This window comes from Peromyscus maniculatus, chromosome 22 (genome assembly GCF_049852395.1).
Source record: "Peromyscus maniculatus bairdii isolate BWxNUB_F1_BW_parent chromosome 22, HU_Pman_BW_mat_3.1, whole genome shotgun sequence".
Classification (NCBI taxonomy): Eukaryota; Metazoa; Chordata; class Mammalia; order Rodentia; family Cricetidae; genus Peromyscus; species Peromyscus maniculatus.
In genome coordinates, this window is record NC_134873.1 from 48,805,776 (window position 1) to 48,828,736 (window position 22,961).

The window sequence follows — 22,961 nt, forward strand, 5'->3', positions numbered from 1 at the left end:
TTGGGATGCAACTCTTGCAAATGGAATAAGCACAAAGCTATTTGCTTTAAACCCTGCCCAGGGAGCATGGCCAACCTCAGAGGATTTATAATAAATACTTACAGAGGCACTGGGGGAATAGCTCAGTGGGAGAGCACTTGCCTAGCATGTACAAGGCCCTGGGTTCCAATACCAACACCAAAATGATGATGATGATGATGATGATGATGATGATGATAAAGTATCTATATATAGTACCCCAGTAGAAAGGGGCTGATTAAGTTTTTGTTTTTGAAGATAGTATCTCATGCAGCCCAGGCTGGTCTTGAACTCCCTAAGAGCTGAGGATGACCTTGAACTCTTGATCCTCTTGCCTCTGCCTACCACATGTTGAGGTTATAGTCATACATTACTGTAGCCAGTGTTTCTGTGTCCCCCCTGGTCCTCAGCAGCTTAGCAGCTTATAAAATAATCACTCAGAGGCTTAATATCAATTATAAACTATTTGTCCTATGGCTCAGGTTTCTTGCTAGCTAGCTCTTTCATCTTAAATTAACCCATTTTTAGTCATCTGTGTTTTGCCACGTTGCTATGGCATTACCTGTCTGTTGACATGTTGCTCCTTGGGCGGTGGGCTGGCATTCCCTGACTCCGCCCTTCTTCTCTCTGTCTCTTTGCTTGGATTTCCCACCTGGCTATAACCTGACTTGCCATAGGCCAAAGCAGCTTCTTTATTAACCAATGGTAGCAACGCATATTCACAGCATACAGAAAGACCATCCCAGGGCACATCACCATGCCAGGATTTGTGTGGTTCTAGAAACTGGCCCCAGGGTTTTATGCATGTTGGGCAAACACTCTGCCAGCTGAGCTACATTCCTGGCCCCAAGGTCTTATACTTGTCAGACTGGAACTCTAAGATTGAAATACACGTCAAAGCCAGGCATGGTGGCACACGCCTTTAGCCCCAGCACTCGGGAGGCAGGGGCAGGCTTGTCTCTGAGTTTGAGGCCGGCCTTGTCTATAGAGCAAGTTCCAGGATATCCAGGACTGGGGGCGGGGGGTGGATCAAAAGAAAAACAAACAAAGAAAAACAGACACATAATACATAAATATAAAGTTAGGAGAAGAATGTGTAGGAAATATAAGTAGATAAAGAGGAAAATGTTTTTCCCCAAAAGCCATCTTCCTGTATAAAACAGTTTTAGGTGAGTAAAGTTCCAGGCTATTATTCAGAAGCCTTTATTTCTGCATAACCGGCTCCCTTTCTAGACTCTGTGCTCTTTAAATATTGAAATGTGGCATTTCCGTGGGGACTGGCGTGACTGAGCAACTCTGAACACTTCTTCCTAGGTCCTCTGGACCCCTCAGGTGTTGTCCAACGGCGTCCAGTTCTCTCGAGTCAGCCCGGACGGTGAGGAAGGCTACCCTGGAGAGTTGAAAGTCTGGGTGACATACACCCTGGATGGTGGGGAGCTTGTAATCAACTACAGAGCACAGGCCAGCCAGACCACACCGGTTAATCTGACCAACCATTCTTATTTCAACCTAGCAGGCCAGGTAAGCGAACTGACTTCTCTCCTGCTGTAACCGGAATCCGGGAAGGATGACCAAGGGATGTGGCTGGAGAGACCAGCCCATCATGGAGATGAGCTCATGCCCCTCGTGATGAAAATGATCCTATCGGAGTGTCTGGCTTTAAAGAGATGCTCAGTAGGATGGGAGTCGTAGAGGAAGAGCGAATATGTCATCTTGCCAAGGGAAGTAGCTATTTCCCTGTGATGCAGACAAGTGGCTGGTTATTTCAGGGATTCCCTTTCATCTCGTTGCATGTATGTACATCGACTCCCCTCATACTTCTGCTTTGCCCCCAGACTACTCCCATCTGAGGTGACTTCCTTAAACGTTGGAAATGAGTCTGTTCGCCCCGGCCCCTTTAAATGTACCACAGGTACTGTGTGGTCCTACAGCTTCTCCCAGGGCTGCTTGGTGGTCATTCTTGCCCTGCACAGTGCAGTGGACAGGGCCCTGGACTTGAATTTAGAAGACCTGGAGTTTTAGATTACTAGACATGTTCTCCGTTTCATAATAGAAGCTACCTGTGTTCTATCAGCCACGTCCAAAGCACTTTGTGAAGTTGGTGGTGGAAACATTGAAACCAACCTAATAGCAGGACCCTTTATAACATCTGAGAAGGCAGGCGGATCTCTGTGAGTTCCAGGCCAGCCTAGTCTACAAAGCAAGTTCCAGGACAGCCAGAGCAACACAGAGAAACCCTGTCTTGTAGAACCAAAATAAAAGTAAAATAAATAACTAAATAGAATGACATCTGAGAGTTGTATAGAATCACTGACATCTCCTTCCCTCATTAGCAATCCTCTGTAAGCCAAGCCATCCCTGCTAACAGTTTTAGCCTGTTGAAGAGGCTGTCCCACGATTCATTGTGGAACCAGACTGTAGATTCTCTCTATGACTTCCTCATCGGAAGAACTCAGCTTATCTAATCACTAGAATCACTTTGGCGTGATGTTCTGCAAACTGGTGGCCGTGACCAACTGGCGATAGCATGCATTTCTGCCCTTTTTGTTTTTCGAGACAGGGTTTCTCTGCGTAGCTTTGCGCCTTTCCTGGAACTCATCCCGGAGCCCAGGCTGACCTCGAACTCACAGAGATCCACCTGGCTCTGCCTCCCAAGTGCTGGGATTAAAGGCGTGCGCCACCACCGCCCGGCTTCTGCCCTTTGTTTGGACGCTGATTTGCTGTTGGTGCTGATTTGCAATAGCAGCTAGCTGGTTCTTACAGAAGCCCCAAAGTTCGTAACAGCGAAGATGATTCTTCCTCACTTGTTTTTGTTTTGTTTTCAAGGAGGGTTTCATTTTGTAGCCCAGGCTGGCCTGGAACTCACAGCAATCCTCCTGCCTCGGTCTCTCCAGTGCTGGGGCTTCGGTGTGAGCTACCACACCCATCTTCTTAATTTAGTCAGCAGAATTTTCTAGTTGGAGGCTGAGCTCCAGGTTACCACCTTTCAGTTTCAATGTTGGGGTCCTCAGGTGGGAGTGGGGGATCATGTTTTTCAAAGAATGGGAAGGTAATGTAGGTTGCAGGTGTTTTTTTGCCTTTTATCTTTCTGTCCTACTAAGCCTACTGCAAAACTCAAGGAACGTTTTGTTGTTGTTTGTTTGTTTGGTTGGTTTGGTTTGGTATGGTTTTTTGAGACACTCTTTCTCTGTGTAGCTCTGGCTGTCCTGGATCTCGCTCTGTAGACCAGGCTGGCCTTGAACTCACAGAGATCCGCCTGTCTCTGCCTCCTGAGTGCTGGGATTAAAGGCGTTCGCTATCACTGCCCGGCCGGGAACATGTTTTGTTATTCAAACTCTAGCTGTAGAGCTATGAAAGCACACCATAGAAGTCTGAGATGGGAAGTAAGCAGTGTGGTTCTGCTACGGCTAGATCGATGTGCCCGCAAGGATCCATCTTCTTCCGTTTGTCCGTTTTCCTTCTGTCTTAGTTACGTTTTATCACTGTAATGAGACACCATGACCAAGGCAACTTATAGAAGAAAGAGTCGATTTGGGGGGCCAGTTTCAGAAGGTGATTGCGTGACCATCATGACTGGGAACAAGGCAACAGGCAAGCAGGCATGGCACTAACCCAGAAGCGTGAAGCTCAGAGAGAGAGAGAGAGAGAGAGAGAGAGAGAGAGAGAGCTACCTGGGGATGGCATGGGCTTCTGACACCTCAAAGGCCACCCCCAGTGACGTGCCTCCTCCAGCAAGGCCACACCTCCTAATCCTTCTCAAACAGTTCCACCAACTGGGGACCAGGTACTGAAATACAGGAGCCTATGGGGACCATCCTCCTTCAAACCATCACACTTTCCTTGGTCTCTGGGCTTTTGTCTTCAAACTTGTCCCTCTCATAGCCACAAAATGGCTGCTGTAGCTCCAGGAGTCTCATCCTCATATATCCATCTCCAGAGGTAACACGGCACTTCTCCCTGTTGCAAGAACAAACAGGACATTGTTCAGAAACACCCCCCCACGGGCTTTGTCTCATATTTCATCAGCTAAACGCGTGACCCACACTCTTACCTAACCCAGTCGCCGGAAAGGAGATTAAAACAACAATTGCCTTCGGAGGCTGCGGAGGGCTCCCCTCCCCTGGACACGTTAGTCAGCAAGTCTGACTCCTTTAAGAGAAAGGGAGCTGATGGCAGAGGAGTCGCTGGAGCTTTCGGGTGGAAGTCTCTCGTCTGTCCCCTCCCGGAAGACAGTAGTCATGGCAATGCATAAGCAGGTCGTTAAGGCCTGTGCCAATCATAACAGACCGTGTGTGTGTCAACGGTGTGGTTACAGCAAGCAACAGTCAAGGGAAATTACCAGAATAAAAAGCACTAGGCTCGGAGAGGGGCCTCGAGGTCTGTGTGGGACCCAGTGTTCCGAGCCAGGTGTTCACCGGCCTGGAGAGGAAGTGTGTCTTGACAGCAATCTTCCACCGACGCCGACCACTACGTTTTCCAGACCAGAAGACACAGAAACTGCATTTGCGTCTTCAGTGCAGAAATGTCTGGGCTGTTCAGAGAGCGGGCTCCCGATGATACACATCGCCTCTCCTCGCCCGTCCTAATATCTCATACGTACCTGTGTGTTTGGTGTTTGGTTTTCATGTTGGTTTATTTTCTCCCTGACCTAGTGCTTGAAACATTTTTTTTTTTCTTTTGAAAGAAGAAACAGTCAAGGAAATTCCTCCGCAGCTTTGTTCTATTGTGAAAGCCCCGCAAACAAGCCTCGTGTGTATCTACGGGAGAGTTGTATAACGCCCAACAATACCAGAGCTGCAGTACGAAGGACCAGATCACTGGTCCAATGACTTGGACACACTCAGGAGCCTTGTGTTGTGAAGTAGAGGGGAGGAACCGGAGAATATCTTCTGTGGGCTGCCATGTATGTGAAATTCCAGAGCAGAAGAGATCAGTCTGTAGCCATAGGAACCAGAACAGCATTCTGGTTATAAGTGGGTATTTATCTCTCACCAAGGAATGGCAGCCAGCAGGCAGACTCCCGGAGAAGGAGAGTGAAGACCCAGACGCAGGTTGGGCTGGGAGACTAGAGAGTGGTCATCTCCACCAGGTCTCCCTCACTTGGATGATGTTGGCAGGGTTGTGTCTTTGAAGACTCACGTGCGGGGGAAGATGGAGGAGGCATGGGCCTGGCTCTTGTACTTTAGGAAGGACTCTGCTCCCTAGATGGGCTTTTGCTCCTAACGAGTGTCACCAAGGCGTGTACCCAACCTTCCATGCTAACTTGGCAGCAGAGCCTCCAGATAGTATAATGAAACCCGTTTCTGCTGTTTAGACACAGCCTCCCATGTCTCTGAACTTTGGCCTCTCGTCTCAGGATGACTCATCTGAGCAGCCTGATCTTTCGATCAATGTCCACCCAGCCCCCGCTCGCCTACCTAGACCCTGGCTTCTGCAGAGCTTCGCTCAGGGTTTCTCAGAATTGCCCCTGACATCTGGGGTGAGACAGTTCTTCGCGGCAGTGGGGGCTTCTGTGCAGTTAGGATGTTTGGCAGCATCCTGGACCTCTTCTGGTTTAGAAGGCAGCAGCCCTACGTGTCCAGACATTGCAGATGTCCCTCTGAGGGCAAAAATCACGCCTAGCTAAGAAACCTGGGTTTACTGATTTTTGAACAATCATGGAGTAAAAGCTCCTACGAGGCTGCTCTTCCCTGCTTCCTGTAGTGTGGCTTTAAGATATTGAAAATAAGAAATCATGCTTGTATGTTTTCATATGTAAAAGTAATTTCCAATTTACAAACAGCATACCCCTTAACTAAACTGTACTTCAGAAGGACCCTGGGAAAAGTGAGGTGTCTCCCAGTTTTCTGTGAAAACGAGTGATGTTCCAGAAGACTTTGTGACTTCCCTGGGGACACCCAGAGAGAGCCAGAATTGGATCAACCCTGGGCCTTCTGACCACTGACCTGGGCTTCCTAGACCAGGCTTTGGTTCTCCCCTGGAAAAAAAAGTTCTCAGAAGCAGGGGCTGCAGTTCTGACTTCTGTTGCATGGCAGAGAATGAGTCCTGTGGGTAGGAGCTAACAGGTGGCCTTGAACTTGTCAGTGGCTATATGGAGGCGCCGCCTACCTACGGTTAAATGATCTTATTAATCATGGTGACCAGTCAACTGTCAATGCTTTTTTAAATAATGTGTTTATTTGTATTTTATGTACATTGGTGTTCTGCCTACATGTATGTCTGTGTGAGGGTGTCAGATCCCCTGGAACAGGAGTTACAGGCAGTTGTGAGCTGCCATGTGGGTGCTGGGCATTGAACCCGGGTCCTTCGGAAGAGCAGTTAGTGTTCTTAACCACTGAGCCATCTCTCCAGCCCCACTTGTAGACATTTTTGCAAAAGTTATAACATGAATATATAAAATAAAACCCAGTAGCCGGATGTGGTGGTTTTTCGAGACAGGGTTTCTCTCTGTAGCTTTGGAGTCTGTCCTGGAACTTGCTCTGTAGACCAGGCTAGCTCTGCCTCCCAAGTGCTGGGATTAAAGGCATTTGCTACCACTGCCCGGCATGGCTAACACTTAATCCCAGCACTCAGAAAACAGAGGCAGGTGGATTTCTATGAGTTCGAGGCCACCCTAGTCTGCATAGCGAGTTCCAGGACAGCAGGACTACATAGAGAGATCCTGTCTCAACCCCCACCCCCACAAAAGACCCAAGCAGTACATTTTTTCTTTCTCTTTTCCTTCCCAGGGCTCCCCAAATATATATGACCACGAAGTCACCATTGCAGCCGACGCGTATTTGCCTGTGGATGACACCCTGATTCCTACAGGTCAGTGAATTTAAACTGTTCTGTCATGTAGAACCGTGGTTCACAGCCAAAGGAAGGTCGTTAGTTACTGCAAACCATTACCGTGTTCGCCTTTACTAGGTGAGCCCTAGTAAAAGTGGTAGTTCAGTTAACTAGCATACTGATGTCGATCTTTCCAGTTTGGATTTTTGCATCCTGTTTATAGAGATGTCAATAATAAGGGAAGTAGCTGAAAGATACAACACAGAGGTACTATTTTACCACATTTCTGTAAATCTGAAATTATTTCAAAAATTCAAAGTGAAAAAATTATATGAGAAATGACTTCACTTTTACAGGACCCCTGTCTTATACTAGGAAAGGGTTTTCTTTTAGTGTTTGGTCTTTTTAACACAGTGGGTTTGTGTTTACTGTCGCAAAGGTAAAGTTTTGACAGGGTACGGGGTGTGGCGGCTCTCTTAATTACTGTTCTGTTGCTGTCAGGAGACACCCTGGCCAAGGCAACTTATTATTATTATTTTATTTTGTTTGTTTGTTTGTTTGTTTGTTCATTTATTTTTGAGTAAAACCAAAACTTATTCTAAGCCACAGTCATCCTAGGGTCCCCCCTGCCATATAGCCTCCCTGGTTCTGTGGGTTGCAGTCTGGTTGTTCTTTGCTTTATATCTAGAATCCACCTATGAGTGAGTACCTACCATGCTTGCCCTTCTGGGTTTGGGTTACCTCACTCAGGATGATATTTTCTAGTTCCATCCATTTGCCTGCAAATTTCATGCTGTCATTGTTTTTCTCTGCTGAGTAGTACTCCATTGTGTATATGTACTACATTTTCTCAATCCATTCTTCAGTTGACAGGCATCTAGGTTGTTTCCAGGTTCTGGCTATTACAAATAGTGCTGCTATGAACATAGTTGAGCATGTTTCTTTGTGGTATGATTGAGCATTCCTTGGGTACAATGATCAAAAACACTAATGACAGTCAATGTTGGAGAGGATGCGGAGCAAAGGGAACACTCCTCCACTGTTGGTGGGAATGTAAACTTGTACAACCACTGTGGAAATCAGTATGGCGTTTTCTCAGAAAATTGGGAATCAATCTATCTCAAGACTCAGCCATACCACTCTTGGGCATATACCCAAGGCAACTTATAAGAGAAGCGTTTAATTGAAGTTTGCTTACAGTTTCAGAGAGTTAGTCTGTGACCATCATGATAGGGTGATGGAGAGTGTATCAGCAGGTAGGCATGGTGCTGGAACAGGGAGAGAGAGACAGACAGACAGACAGACAGAGATTGGGCCTGGCATGGGCTTTTGAAACCTCAAAGCTCACCCCCAGTGACACACCTTCTCCAACAAGGCCACACCTCCTAATCCTTCCTAACCAGTTCCACTGACTAGGGACCAAGCCTTCAAAGCTATGAGTCTATGGGGGTCATTTTCATTCAGCCCAGTAAAGGGAGGGGAGAGGCCAGTGAGCTGGCTTAGTGAGTAAAGGTTCTTACTGTGGAAGCCTGAGTTTGATCTCTGGAACCCATATGAACATAAAAGGAGAGCTCTGACTCCACAAAGTGGTCCTCGGACCTTCACGCACAGGCCATGGTGCGTGCTCATCTGTACACGTCATACACACACATACCTAAACAATAGTAGTTAATTTTTTTTTTCTGAGATAGGGTTTCTCTGTGTTGTTTTGGTGCCTGTCCTGGATCTCACTCTGTAGACCAGGCTGGCCTCAGACTCACAGAGATCCACCTGCCTCTGCCTCCCGAGTGCTGGGATTAAAGGCATGTGCCACCACCACCCGGCTAAAATTTTTTACAAAGGAAAAAAGGTAAGTATATGGGCCTACATACTGAACAGCCTTAACAGCAGGAATTAGAAACTTTTATAAATATAGTGGCTGGAAAATTAACTGGAGGTGGTACATGGGGCATGCACATTTGATCTCAGAGCTCAGAAGGCAGGGGCAGGTAGATAGATCTCTGTGTGTTGCAGGCCAGCCAGGCCAATGGAGTGAGACTCCCTCTCTCACTCAAAAACAAGCAAACAAACAAACACACAAACAACCCAAAACCTAACTCAGGGAAAATGCTCGCAGAATATCCACCATGTAGCCTTGTGGATGGGGTCCACCCTTTTCTTTTTCTGAACTTTGAAAAATACAGCTTTCCATTTGCCTCCCCTGTCTCTGTCTGTCTGTCTGTCTCTCTGTCTGCCTGTCTGTCTCTGTCTCCCCCAGAAACTGGTCAAAGCCTAAACATAGTTTCTCTGGCACTCTGGGCATTTTTCCCCTTTCTCTAAAACACCTTGCTTCTGCCAAGCGGCTGTGTGCCAGCCTCCATGGAGAAGAAGGACATGGCTTTCTCGAATCCTCTTCCCCACCTCCCTCCTCCTGGCAGCTGACGAGAGTGACAGCTCGCCTGCCCTATTTTTCTCTCAAACTTGAATAAAACAGTCCCCAAGTTGTTTTTTTTTTTTTTAATGGAATAATAAGAAGTTAAAATAAATGGACTAAAATTTTTGGCATCTCAGCTTTGAATATTTTCCCGGTTGCTGAGCCGGATTTAAAGGCTTTAATGTCTGTCTCACTCACATGTGTCGTCTCCTGATATTTATGTGACTCAATAGAGGAGCAGGAATAAGCCGGCCCCTCTTGTCCTAGATGCAGAATTATTGCATTAAATCCTAGTACTGGCTTCTGTTTGTGACTGATAAGGGAGAAGGTGAGCTTATAAATGCTGCGCATGAAATAGATGTGTCTACCTGTGTGCATTTATGAATCATCTTATACCATCCTGGTGGGTTTTAATCTAATGAGAATCGCGGGAGTCCACATCTGGCATCTGAAATGTGTCGTGATTGTGAGGGGGCAGGACACAGTATAGCGAAATGCAAAAAAGTCTCCTTTGCCACAATTCCGCCCCGCAAATGCCATTGCCGTGAAGTTCTCCATCTTGTACTAATATTGAAAACTTGTTAGGTGAGAGCTAAGAGTTTCAGACTCTGGTAGCAGGAGACCTGGCCCAGTCTTCACTTGGTTCTGTTTGCTTCGTCGTGAAACCTGGACTGGCCTGGGACTGTGTAGAAAGCTGCCTCTGTCCCGCCTCCCCCCCCCCATCCCACCCCCGCATCCTGGGATCGGATCACAGGCATGCACACCACCACGCCCAACTTGCATCTGGTTCTTGCCCAGGATAGAGGCCTTCCATGGTTGAGTAATGCTTTAACAGTTCGCCGCACTGATTCCCATTTCCTCTTTTACAAATAGGCAGCTTAAGATAAGCTTCCTCTACTTCAAGACAGTGTCTCAAAAAAGGGGCGGAGGTGGGGAGGCGGGCTGGAGAGATGGTTCAGCTGTTAAGAGTGCATACCGTTATTCCAGAGGACTGGAGTTCAGTTCCCAGCACCCACAGTGGGTGGCTCACAACTGCTGAACCCCAGCTCCAGAGAATCCAAAGCCCCTACCCATAGCTAACAATAAGATAAAAATACTTTTAAGAAAATTAGAATACCTAAATAAAGTATCCATATTTTAATTTTTCTAAGTTAGAAGACCTGTAAAGCACAGTTTTGAATAAAAAAACAAATCTCTTTTTATTTGTATTTTTTTTATTTTGGATTTTCAAGACAGGGTTTCTCTGTGTAGCTTTGGAGCCTATCCTGGAACTCACTCTGTAGACTAGGCTGGCCTAGAACTCACAGAGATCTACCTGCCTCTATCTCCTGAATGCTGGGATTAAAGGTGTGTGCTCCCAGGGCCGGCCTACCAGATCTCTTTTGAAAAACAAATTGGGGATGTCTGTGTTAAGCAGCTGTCCCTGTGTGACCGTGGGGCTCCTTTCCAGGACCCTGTATGGATACCGAGATCCTCATTGCTCAAGTCCCCGATATAAAATGGCATAGTGTTGCTAAGTACCCTACCTACATCCTCCCTTATATCTTGTTCTTATTTGTTTGGTTTGAGATAGAAGATCACATTGTAGTCCTTGCCGGGCTGGAACCCACAATGGCCTTGAATTCACAATCCTCCTGCATCGGCTTCCTGGATGCTGGGACCAGGTGTTTATCACCATGCCCAGACTGTTGTTGATATCATCTCTAGATTACGTGGCATATACTGCACATATTTCAGATGTGAACAGCTGTTGTACTGTGCTGTTTAAGAAGAATTAAAAGAGAAGTCTGCACATGTCCAGTACAGAAGTAATATTTTTTTTCTAAATAGTTTAGCTCTTCGAGGGGTTGAATCCACAGCTGTGGTATTTATAGATGTAAGGACCAACTGTATCTTAATGAAAACTGCTTTTAAAAAAACCTAATTTGAATAATAATGAACAGAGATAAATACATTTTTCAAAACAAGAAGCCAGGTGGTGGTGGTACACACCTTTAGTTCCATCACTCGGGAGGCAGAGCCAGGCGGATCTCTGTGAGTTCGAGGCCAGCTTGGTCTACAGAGGGAGATCCAGGACAGGCACCAAAACTACACAGAGAAACCCTGTCTCAAAAAACAAAACAAAACAAAACAAAAACCAAACCAAAACAAGATAATACCTAGCTATTATTTATAATCACTATTCTTTCATATAAGATTGTGTGTGTGTGTGTGTGTGTGTGTGTCTGTGTGTGTCTGTGTGTGTCTGTGTGTATTCTGGGAATTGAACCCAAAGACTTCATACAAGCTTGGCCAGCATAATCATACTGAGCTACATCCCCAAACCAAGAAAAAAAGAAACTTCAATACCACAGAAGTGGGAAGTCTTGAATTTCAAAACAAAGAACATTTAGCTTTAAATTTTTTATTATGCTTTATTGATTTATTGTGGGGGGTGTGTGCCATGGTGGGGGTGAGGAGGTCAGAGGGTAATTTTCAGGTTTGTCCTTCCACCCTCTGAGTCCTGGGGACTGAACTCAGGTTGTCAGGCATGGCGGGAGGTACTTTTACCAGCCAGCTAACTCACTAGCCCAACACTTCACGTTTTAAAGGACTATGATAGCAGATTATCCCAGGGAACCTCAGTTTTCCGTGTACCGATGAGACCGTTATTGGAAGCTAATAACAGGATGTCGGTAATCGGTCTAGAAGGCCACTTGTGGTCCTTCCTCTCTGTGGCTCTGGGAAGGTGCAAGCCGTCAACCACTGTTCCACCTCTCCTCCGGTCCATCAGGACGCCAGCAGAGCTCATGAAAGATTCACGGTTCTCTCCCTCCCATCTTTCCATTCGCTCATCAGCCCTGGATGCTGCCACTGTTCACGGAAGCCTTTCCAAAAGGGGGTGCTAACCGCTCCTCTGTATCTCAGTGGTGGAAGAACCCATTTGCCTGGCCCCGTTTCTATCAAGAACAGATCTGTAGGAGCCCAAGACTTCCTCTGACTTTTATAGATTTACTTCTGTGCACCAATGTTTGCCTATTTCTATGTGGTTTCTTATTTAGCAGATGTAGAAACTGGACAAGAGTTTAAGTGACTTGTTTGGATGTGATTTGTGTCCTCTGAAGACTCATATGCTGGAAGCTTGGTCACTGGGTGGCAGGGTTTATGAGGTGGGGCCTAGTACAAGGCCATGGTGCACTATACTTAGAAGGAATTTATGTCCGGCTCAGAGTAAGGAAGTTCTCATGGAAATGGGTTTTTATAAAGGGGGACCACCTTATGCATGTGGCCTCTTTAAGATGACCATTTCCCTACTTCATTGTGATGTAGCTGAGGTTCACTCACCAGAAGCCAAACAAATGTGGCCCTGTCATCTTGGACTTTGTTTTTCCAATTTTTAGATTGTATGAGCATGGGTGTTTTGCCTGTGTATTTGTGCACTATTTGCATGCACTGCCATGGAGGCCAGAAGAAGGTATCAGATCCCCAGGAAGTGGAGTTATAAATGGTTGTAGTTCACCATCTGAGTGCTAGAAATCAAATCCTGATCCTCTGGAAGAGCAGCCAGTGCTCTGATGGCTGAGTCATGTCTCCAGCCCCAGAAACATTTGAATGTGTGTGTCTTAGTAGAGTTTCTATTGCTGTGAAGAGACACCAAGACCACAGCAACTCTTATAAAGGGAAAACGTTTAATTGGGGTGGCTTACAGTTCAAAGGTTCAGTTCATTATCATCATGGTGGGAAACGGCGGCATGCAGGCAGACATGGTGCTGGAGAAGGAGCTGAGAGTTCTACATCTTGATTCTCAGGCAACAGGAAGTGAACTGAGACACTGGGCATGGCTTGAGCATATATGATACCTCAAAGCCCCCCTCCATGGTGACACCAACAAGATCAGTCCTACTCCAAGGCCACACCTCCTAATAGTGCCACTCCCTTTGGGGGCCATGTTCTTTCAAACCACCACGTTTAGGGAGATCTCTGTTTTCATCATTGTAAAGGAAATAGGCCAAGCACCAAGAACTCTTTAGCTGATAACCAAGCATGTCTGAAAAGGTGGTTCGTGCAGAAGAACATGTAAGTGGGCTGGGGGTTGGGGGGATGTAAGGCAGTATTTAACCAGGAAGTTTTTATCTGGTCATGCATTCCTTGAATTTTGTGGGTTTGTCCTAGGTGTTTGATTATAATTTTTTATCCCAAAGATTTTTAAGTGTGTGTGTGTGTGTGTGTGTGTGCTCTCAGAGGCCAGAAGAGGGTGTTAGATCTCCTGGAACTAGAGTCACAGGTGGTTGTGAGCTGCCTGATGTTGGTGGTGGGAATGACCGAGGGTCTTCTGGAAAGGCAAGCAAGTGCTCTCAACCTGGGGCCGTCTCTGTAGCCTTTAATTACGTCTACAGTTTCAGTTGCTCAGCCTCAGGTTGTCTCTCAGCGGGTTCTGTAGGGCCCTGGCCAACATGCAGTATTTCCGAGACAGTTCCCATCACAGCCCTTCCCTTTCTGTGGCGAGTAGTTTATACTTACATTTATGTTTTTAACTCCTTATGTTTGACCTGTCACCTAAACTGTTTTGAGGGGGATGCTTGATGGTGATGCAGATCTAAACTTTGGGGGTGTTTTTCACTCCGGTTACACATAGTAAACAGTTTTTTCTGGTGATGGGAAAACTTACGTCTGAGACAGTAGCACTTTTTATTTTACTGTAACTTTAACACTATGACTGGGCTACGACCTTTCCCTTTCCCTGTGTGTTCCGGGAGGAGTCACGTCCTGGTCTCTGTTTATATGTTTCCTGCTTCCTCGGTGACTGCTGTTGGATAGAAAGGGACTATGGTGTCCAGGGAGCTAGAGAAATGAGCAGAGGCCAGGTGGTGGTGGTACACACCTTTAATCCCAGCATTCAGGAGGCAGAGGCAGGCGGATCTCCATGAGTTCGAGGCCAGCCTGGTCTCCAAAGCGAGTTCCAGGAAAGGTGCAAAGCTACACAGAGAAACCCTGTCTCGAAAAACCAAAAAAAAAAAAAAAAAAAGAAATGAACAGAATGAAATGACTCCCTGTTACACTTCAAGCTCCCATGTAAACCTTTACCCCAGGCACCCTTGGGCCCCCATTTTACTCCCTCTGGCAATTATAGGGGACATAAAAAAAGTCTTCAGCCCTTTGGGCCAATAAAGGATAGAAGACAACAGACTTTGGGTCTGGTTTCTCCATTCTCTCCTTTGTCCCGTCTCCTACATGAAGAGGCTGTCCTTCTTCCCAAGTCTCTGCACACTAGGGACATGCGCAGCCTTCACTGGGGCCTGACAAAATGGGCACGTCACCCTTGCTTTCTCCATAGATTCCCACCAGCCCTGGCGGTTTCTTTTTCTCTGTGTAGCCCTGGCTGCCCCGGATTAAAGGCATGTGCCACCACCGCCCCGTGCCCTGGCGGTTTCTAACACAAACAAACAATATCCCCTCTGTGTTCACTGGTCAGCTAGAAGACTCTGGCATCTTTGTCCTTCCACTTTAAAACAAACAAACAAACAAAAAGCCAGGTAGGCTGGGCGGTGGGGCAGGTGGATCTCTGAGTTGGAGGCCAGTCTGGTCTACAGAGTGAGTTCCAGGAAAGGTACAAAGCTACACAGAGAAACCCTGTCTAAAATAAATAAATAAATAAATAAATAAATAAATAGCCAGGTGGAGTGGTGTGCTCAGGAATTCCAACTTCTTGGGAGGCTGAGGCAGGGGGATCACTTGAACCCAAGAGTTCAGAGATCAGCCTGGGCAAACACAGACCCCGTGTCAAAAGAAAACAAGAAAAAAAGGAAGAAAAGCACGTACATTAAATGAGACAAAAGTTTTGCATAAACCCCATCGCCTAGCTGCCAAAGCCACTGGGATGACATCCTCGGCACTTCTGAGCTCACCGGGACCTCTCTTGCTGCACCTTGGCGGGCTGCCCTTGCGGGAGGCCTCTGTGAGGCGGAGAGCTCCATCTTAACCCCACAGCTCAGGTTTGCAGGGGAGCTCTCAGCCGCGATCAATCGATTGCCTGTCGGCCGTTAGCTTTGTTTCTCCAGGGCAACTGTGTTTAGCCACTTAAAGCAAACCAACCTCATGAAACATTGACTCTTAGTCAGCTGTTGCGAGCCTGCTTGTGTCAGTGCATCCTGGGTCCTCTTGAGCGTGTTTGCTTCGTGTACTGTAGTCAGATCTAGCCCTGAAATGAAACTCCCAGAGGCCATTTACAAGAAAGGACAGATCATATAACAGTGGCAAGAACAGAGAAAACTCTAGTGTCAGATCGATCTCTTTTTCTTTTTTCATGTTTATGTGTGTGTGTGTGTGTGTGTGTGTGTGTGTGTGTGTGTGTGTGTTGTGCATACATGTGTGTATTGGTGTTCGTGTGTGTGTGTGTGTGTGTGTGTGTGTGTGTGTGTGTGTGTGTGTGTGTGTGTACATGCACACAGCGTGCATGTGGAAGCCTTAAATTGTCGCCTGGAATCTTCCTCCACCTCTCCTCCACCTTATTCTTTGAGGCACAGTCGCTCAGACAGACCCAGAGCTCACAGATTCGGCCAGTCTCGCCCCAGCCAGCTTCCTCGGAGGCTCCTCTGTCCCCTCCATCCAAGGCTGGGATTACGGGGAAGCCACCTCCTCTGCCCAGCCTTTCCGTGTGTCCAGGGTCCAAACTTGGGTTCTCAGGCTTGTGTAGCAAGCCCTTTGACGACTGAGCCATGTCCCTGGCTCCAGTACCTGAATCTTGTTAGGTGGTCGGCTTCAGGGCCTGATTCTAGTGCCCTGTCCCCCAGCAGCAAGAGAAAGCTGGGGCCTTCCCTACTCAGGAAGCAAGCCAGTGAGCTGTTAGCACAAGAGAGTCCAACCCAGCGAGGAATTGGCCCCCAGACTCGTAAATCCTGCTTTCCACCCTTGCGCGGCATGGAGGGGACAAGAGGCAAGCTGTCCGGCAAAGACATCACCGTGTACAACGGTGTCTGGTTTTGCCGTGATGTATATCAGGAATTGGAAAGCAGAAGCAAATGTGTTAGCCGGCTCATTTGCTTCTTACAGTCACAATTACACAAATCCCTTTCCGTGAGAAAATATACCTCTTAATTTTTAAAAACTTTTTACCCAGTCTGCTCTGTCCCCGCCCCGTCTGCGTTCACCTGCTCTTCTTACCACCACGTGTTTTTGAAAGCTCTTTGTAAAATCACACGAAGGCAGCCCTATTTTGACCAAATTAGACTTCTGGTCAGAAAGACTTACCACCACAAGGCTGTCCAGGGAGGTCCGGCAAGACGATTTTATTTCAACCTCTCTCCGTTCAACCTACAGTCCCGTCGATGATCTAATTACTTCTCGAGGGTGGGTCTGTGTTTCCTCCGAAGAGATCACAAATTCCAAGGTTGCCTCTTGTTTCCAAGATGCTGCAGGTGAAGACTGGCTATCCAGTCCTGGCACGTGGGTTTTAGTCTTTCTGGAGTTCTCACAGAAAATTCCTTAAGTCTTTACAGAATCCTAAAATAATGCCTGAGGTATTTATTTCAATCATCCACAGAGACATTTCTCTTGCCTCCTCCCTGTCCCTAGTCACTGGTCCTGCTGGTTTTTAGCTGCTGGTATTCCTCAAGTCTGTCCCTTAGCCTTTCACATCGGTCACACAACTCCATCTTCGTCAGTACTCTCCTGGTTTAGGTGACCTCTTTTTTTTTTTTTTTTTAATCTGATCAGTTCCTGACTTACATTATGGGCACGTAAATTTTGACCAATAAATGAATGAGCAAGTGAATCTAGATGATTATTCTCTCACTGAAAAATGAAACCTTAAAGGTTTATTCTCCAGCTGGCTTGTAAATGCACCTAAAATGCAAATCTTACTTCGATAGTTACTCTTTTGAAATATCCTTGTAGGGTCTGGGCACGTGGCTCGGTCAGGAGATTGCTTGGCTAGCATGTGTGAAAGTTCTGAGTCTGTCCCAGCACTGCATAAACTGGGCGTCGTGGTACACACCTCTACTCCTAGCACTCGGGAGGTGTAGGCAGGGCAATTATAAGTTCTAGGTCATGCTTGACTACCTAGGAAGTTTGAGGTTAGCCTGAGCTATTTGACACTTCATTTCAAAACAGACAACACCCCTGCACCCTACACACACCCCTTTTTTGCACTGCTACCCAGCCAGACACTAGCTGCTTCCCAGGGACCCTCTTGCCATGCCTTGCTCATACCCCAACAGTCTGAACGCCCCCGACTCCCATCCTACGGGGGCTGTAAATACCCACCTTGTCTCATAAACCCCCTCTCACCCTTCAAGACTCATACTTCCTTTTTGCCTGTCCTTCCCGACCTTCTCCAAAGCAGCTTTGCTTCCTGTGCGTGGTTTTGGTCATGTCTGGCTCCACGAAGACCCCTCTCTCTGTTCGTCCACAGCTGAAGGTGTTCCATGGACCTCCATCTATCAGGAGAGTCGTACAGCCAGAGAAGGGCTTGATGTCTTTTGTTTACAGCTAGAAAAACTAACCTAGGGCTGGGGAGATGGTGCCACAGGTAAGAGACACCCGCCACCAGGGTTCCACCTGGATTCCACGTGGCGAAAGGAGAAACCAGCTCCGACGGTTGTCCTCTGATGGCCACGTGTAGGCTGTGGCACATGTGTGCACTCACAGGCGTGCACACATACACAAAGGCACACACAAAATAAAATGTTAAAAGCAATATAATAAATTGAATATATACATTTAAGACAGGGGCTCACTAGGCAGCCCTCACTATATATATATATATATATATATATATATATATCAAACTGGCTTCAAACTTACAGAAATTTTCCTGCTCCTGCCTCCTGAGTACTGGGATCAAAGGTGTGTGCCTCCATACCTGGCTTAAAAAAAAAAAAAAAAAAAAAAAAACCTAAAAGAAGAAAATCTATTCAATGCTAAATACAAAAATGAAACCAACTAAGAAATGATCTGTATGTCCTAGGAACAGCTGCTTTTTCCCCCCGCAAGGCTCTCCACGCTAGCTCCCTTGCAGCTGGTGTTGTTTTGTTTGTTTTGAGCCAGGCTGTCCTGGAAGTCACCCTGTAGCCCAGGCTGGCCTTGAACATAGAGAGCCACCTGCCTCTGCCTCCCCGAGTGCCGGGATCAGCTTTTGCCACCACACCCGGCTCCTTGCCGTGTTACAAACAGTGTGTTAACACAGCGTGGTGTAAGGACTGGGATTCAGAAAAGCAGGTTCTGTCCCCACTGGCCACGCCCTAGAGAACGCCGGTCCTTCACGACCAAATATGGAAAGTCTGAAGAGTTGAACTCTGGCATCCTGTCCCAGTTCTAAAACTCTGACTCAAAGACCACGTGGAATGTTAGTGAAGATGTCCTTGACTCGTGGCCTTGGGTCTAGAAATCTGATGAAAGAACTTAAGGGGGATCCAGCAGCTCCCGAGAGCCTGTGGCAGATGCTGTGTGACACCAAGTCATCTGGGTCTGCACAGGGGTTTTCTTGTCCCGTCCTGCCCCCCCCTTCTCTCTCAGTAGTAACAGTCCATGGCTGCCTTTCTGGACGGTTGTGCACATAAAGGTAACCATCACGTCTGAGAAAAGCAATAGTGTTTTCCTGTTGAGGAATCTCAGGCTGGGTCAGGTGTTTTGTTCCATTTTGCCCAGATCATCACAGCTGCACTTCCTGAAGGGAGCTAGAAGGTGAGCTAGGGGAGAAAGGGGGCACACCAAGGAAAAGCCATGTCCCCAAATTCCACCAGAGAAGCAATAGCAGTGCAGGGCCTGGAGTAGCTGGCTACGGTTTCTGCCTGATCTGATGCATGAAATGGCCCTCCCAGGTCCAAGTCAGCTCCTGTCTGGATTCAGGCCTGGGCCCTCAGACACAGAGGATGAGCCGGCAAGCACACTGGTCCACTCTGCAAGTAGAAAGAGAGGACCATGTGTCAGCTGCTGCCCTCAGCCCTGCAGGTCTAGAGACAAGCCCCTCCAGCCCCAGGTCCGTCTCCCCGTTCCTTTTCCCAGTTTCCATCTCCAGGTGATACTGAGTATCTACTGTGTGCCAGGTACTGTGTCTGTCCCGGGGGAGTAACACTAAACCAGCTGGGTAAGTTCTGCCTACATTGGGAGCATAGAGCAGTACCATAGCACAGGCTCTGTTCTCAGTTAAGGGAGGCTACAGAGTATAGGTGAGGCTGGAGAGATGTTCTTCCAGAGGACTCAGGTTCGATCCCCGGCACCCAGCAGCTTACAACCAGCTGTAACTCTAGTTCCAGGAGATCTATTTATTGCCCCTCTCTGGCCTCTGCAGGCATGGTACCAGCATATGGTTCACAGACATAAAGGCAGGCGGGGGAAAAAAACACGCATACACACAAAGCAAAACTGAAGTGGCCCTAAAGCCGGGCTTGGTGGTACACATCTGTAACCCCAGCCCTCTGGAGGCTGAGGCAGGAGGATTGCGGCAAGTTTGATTCATAGTGAGTTCAAGGGAAGCTCCAGATACATAGCAAAAGCCTGTATCTAAATTAAATAAGAAGGCTAGCTAGAATAGGTAAAGGCACTTATCACCAAGCCTGATGACCTGGGTTCGAGCCCTGGAACCCACATGGTGGAAGGAGAGGCGTGACTCTGGAAAGTTATCCACATGCTCACTGTGGCACACATGTGTCCACACTCATACACATGGCAGGCACACACACACACACACACACACACACACACACACACACACTAAAAAGAAAGGAAGGAAGAGAGGGAGGACACTCAAAGATTAGGCCCATGGCATTAGAGCTGCTTGTCCTAGGACAGGTCCTGCCCAAACAGCATGCAAGGAGGTCACTGCAGGTTCCCCAGGGACTCTCCTGATGGCATTGACACTTCCCAAGGGACCCATTTCTGAGGACCTCCCCACAAAGCGATCCCAAGAACAGCTTTGTGAGCCTGCAGAATAAACCACCCGAGCTACTTGTGTTCCCTGCTAGGAAACACATCACCCACCGCTACAAGATTGGCAGGCACGAGCCAGCCTGCTGGAAATTTGGCAGGAAGATCGCTCAGACGTGAGCACGCGGCCAGGCTCCATGGGATTCCTGTGAAACTTGCGGGCTCCCATCAAGTCCGTGTGTCACAGTGGGAGTTAATTTGCCAGAGTTCTGAGCCCTACCCTTGGAGATCTGACTTGTCACTCATGGCTCCGCCCTCCCCCGGGTCCAACAAGGGTCCGCAGAGCTTCCTAGGGTCTTTCTATTCCAAAGAGACTGAGGACAACGGGGCTTTGAATAATACATCAGAGGCTGCCGCCAGTGAGTTCCCAGAGCAATCTTGAGTTCAGCTCACGTCCATACAGTGCTCACTGACTTCCACGCTACCTGGGGCTTGACCATACCTAGAGAGAGAATGGAACACTGGAGAAGCTCCTAGGGAGGGGGAGAATCTAACGTGGCCTTGAGTAGTGATGGAGATACTTAGGAGATAAAATCAGGAGGCTGGGGCTGGGGAACATAGCTCAGTTGAGTGCTTGCGGACTTGAGTTCCATCCCCAGAACCCATATTTTAAAAAAAAACACTAGGTGCCTTAGAGCATCCCTGCACTGAAGAGGTAGAGACAATAGGGATCCCTGGAGCACGCTGGCCAGCCAGCCTAGCCAAATCTGCAGGCCAGTGAGAGACCTCGTCTCAAAAACCAAGATGGATGGCGCCCGAGGAACACCACCTGAGACTGTTTCTCGAGCGGCCCCTGGGCAGTAGAGATGAAGATATTAAATAGTGATTGAATGGTGGGGGGGTGGGGGGAGGGAGTTTCAAGGACAGCCTTAGAGAGGAGCTAAGAGTGTGATGGATTAGCCTTGGAAACCTGTGCCATGAAGGCACCTGCAGGGCATCCCGGGCAGGGCAGGTACCAAGCAGTTGAGCAGATGAGAATGATGTTGGGAAAGAAGGGAGGGTCGGAGGTACAGGATGTGCGCATGCGCTCACCTGGTGGGTTCCCAGGAGGAAACCGACTGAGGAGAGCAGCCGTGGGAGATCCACACTCAAGGGGGCCCAAGGAAACCACCACCGGTGTGTTAGGTATGAGAAAGACCCGTGCACAGGGTGCCAGGAAGACGGCCAGGTGGAGAGCTGAGAAAAAAGGGCGTCGTTGCCGGCCCCACGGAACAGCGTGAGCAGGGCAGAAGTCGGTTTGTGAGCGTGGAGGAATGACAGGAAGTGAAGATAGAGTGGGGGCCTGGGAGTGGGTCTCTAAAAGCAGAATCCCGGTCGGGCCTCATCCCCGAGATTCTGGTTCGTTTGTTCTGCCGCAAGCCCGTCTGTCTGCAACAGCCCGGGTGAGAACTGGAAGATGGAGGGGAGAGGAGAGAGGGCATCAGTGAAGTTCGGTTTTAATCAAGAGAGAATGAGAAGTAAAATGGTTCTGGGAGAACTCAGGGAATCCAGCTGATGGAGACTGAGACCCTGAATTCGCGCAGCCTCAGCCGGGGCTTCGGTGAACTTTCTCCTGGTTCTCTCGGAAGTCAGGACAAAGGGGATGGGGTTGACCCACAGTTAGGGTTTTGTCAGATGAAAGGGGCAGGAGGTCAGAGTGCAAGACAGGTCAATGAAGGTCACTCCGCGGTTAGCTCAGACCACAAAGTCTTTCCTAAGTACTGAAGAGTGTGAAGGACTGGAAGAATGCACAGTAAGAAAATATGGTTAACACCAGGGACCTGGCAGCCTCTGGAGAAGATCAGACCCATCAGGGACCTCAAGCCTGCAGCACAGCCGGAAGGTCTGGAGGCCACAGCTGGGCAGAGGGCAACTTCAGGGTGAACTTTTCCCTTCGCGGCAAATCCCCGTATGCAGTGCCGGCCCGATGGGGATCTAAGATGGAAAAACACAGTCATGGAAATGCCTTCTGTGGGGTTAACCGTGGAAAACTGCCTGCACTCACGGGAAAGTGACCTGCAGCTCAGCTTAGCTTTCCCTGCCGTGGACGGCACCGCACGTCCGATCTGGAAGCCATGCATAGTTAAGATTCAGAAAGTACTCAGTGGCACGGAAAGGGGTGGGGGCGGGTGGACCCCACCCACACAGCGGCGGAATGAAGCAGCCCCAGACACAGCTAGACGGGCCCAGGAAAAGTGCCGGCCAGCTTTGAGGTTGCACGATCTGTGAGAAAAAAAAAAAAAAAAGTACCCAAAACGCCGCCCTTACAGAAAAATCCCAAGGTGCTTTACTTGGCCAACAGCTGGAATGAAGTAAAAACTCCCACCCCGGGGTGGTACTTTCCATTATCATTCTCTTTATGGTGTTCCCTAAAATAATAACTGCCATTCTGGAGATGATTCGCCGAGATAGCTTAATTAGGTAACAGACGAGGACCTCGGTGCCCACGAGCCCCGTTCCTGCAGGCCTCCTTACGCAAATCTCTCTGACTGTTCCCAACCCGACTAGCTAAAGACGTAGGCATAATTGGAGCAGCTGGGCTTCGGAGCACAGCTGGGCCGTCCCCATGGAGACCAGACTCCAGCGCCGAGTGCTGCTTCCTGTGGCTCCAGCTTGCTTTTTTTTTTTCCCCCAACGATTGTGCAGCAGCCCATCTGAGCCCAGGTCTGTGCTTTTCAGCTTCGGTGTGCATACCCAGCACTTGGGGAGCTTATTAAAATACAGATTCTGCCTCCGTGTTCTCCAGGCGGGCTACGGGGTCCCTGACTCTCACAAGCCCCTAGGCGAGGCATGGACTGGTGGTGGTCCTTGGGTCTCGCTCGCTTCAAGCGGCGATCTGCCAGGGCCTCTGCAAAGCTCCAGCCGGCCTGCAGAAGCC

At 48.3% G+C, this 22,961-nt stretch overlaps 1 protein-coding gene across 1 annotated transcript in view; it reads left to right on the forward strand.

Moving 5' to 3' along the window:
- Galm (galactose mutarotase) overlaps positions 1-22,961 on the forward strand; it is a 58,028-nt gene that overhangs the window by 15,663 nt on the left and 19,404 nt on the right. Inside the window, exons 3-4 of the mRNA XM_006988347.4 lie at positions 1,333-1,539; positions 6,747-6,828. Of these exons, the coding sequence (XP_006988409.1) occupies positions 1,333-1,539; positions 6,747-6,828 (289 nt within the window). The remainder of the gene's footprint in view (positions 1-1,332; positions 1,540-6,746; positions 6,829-22,961) is intronic.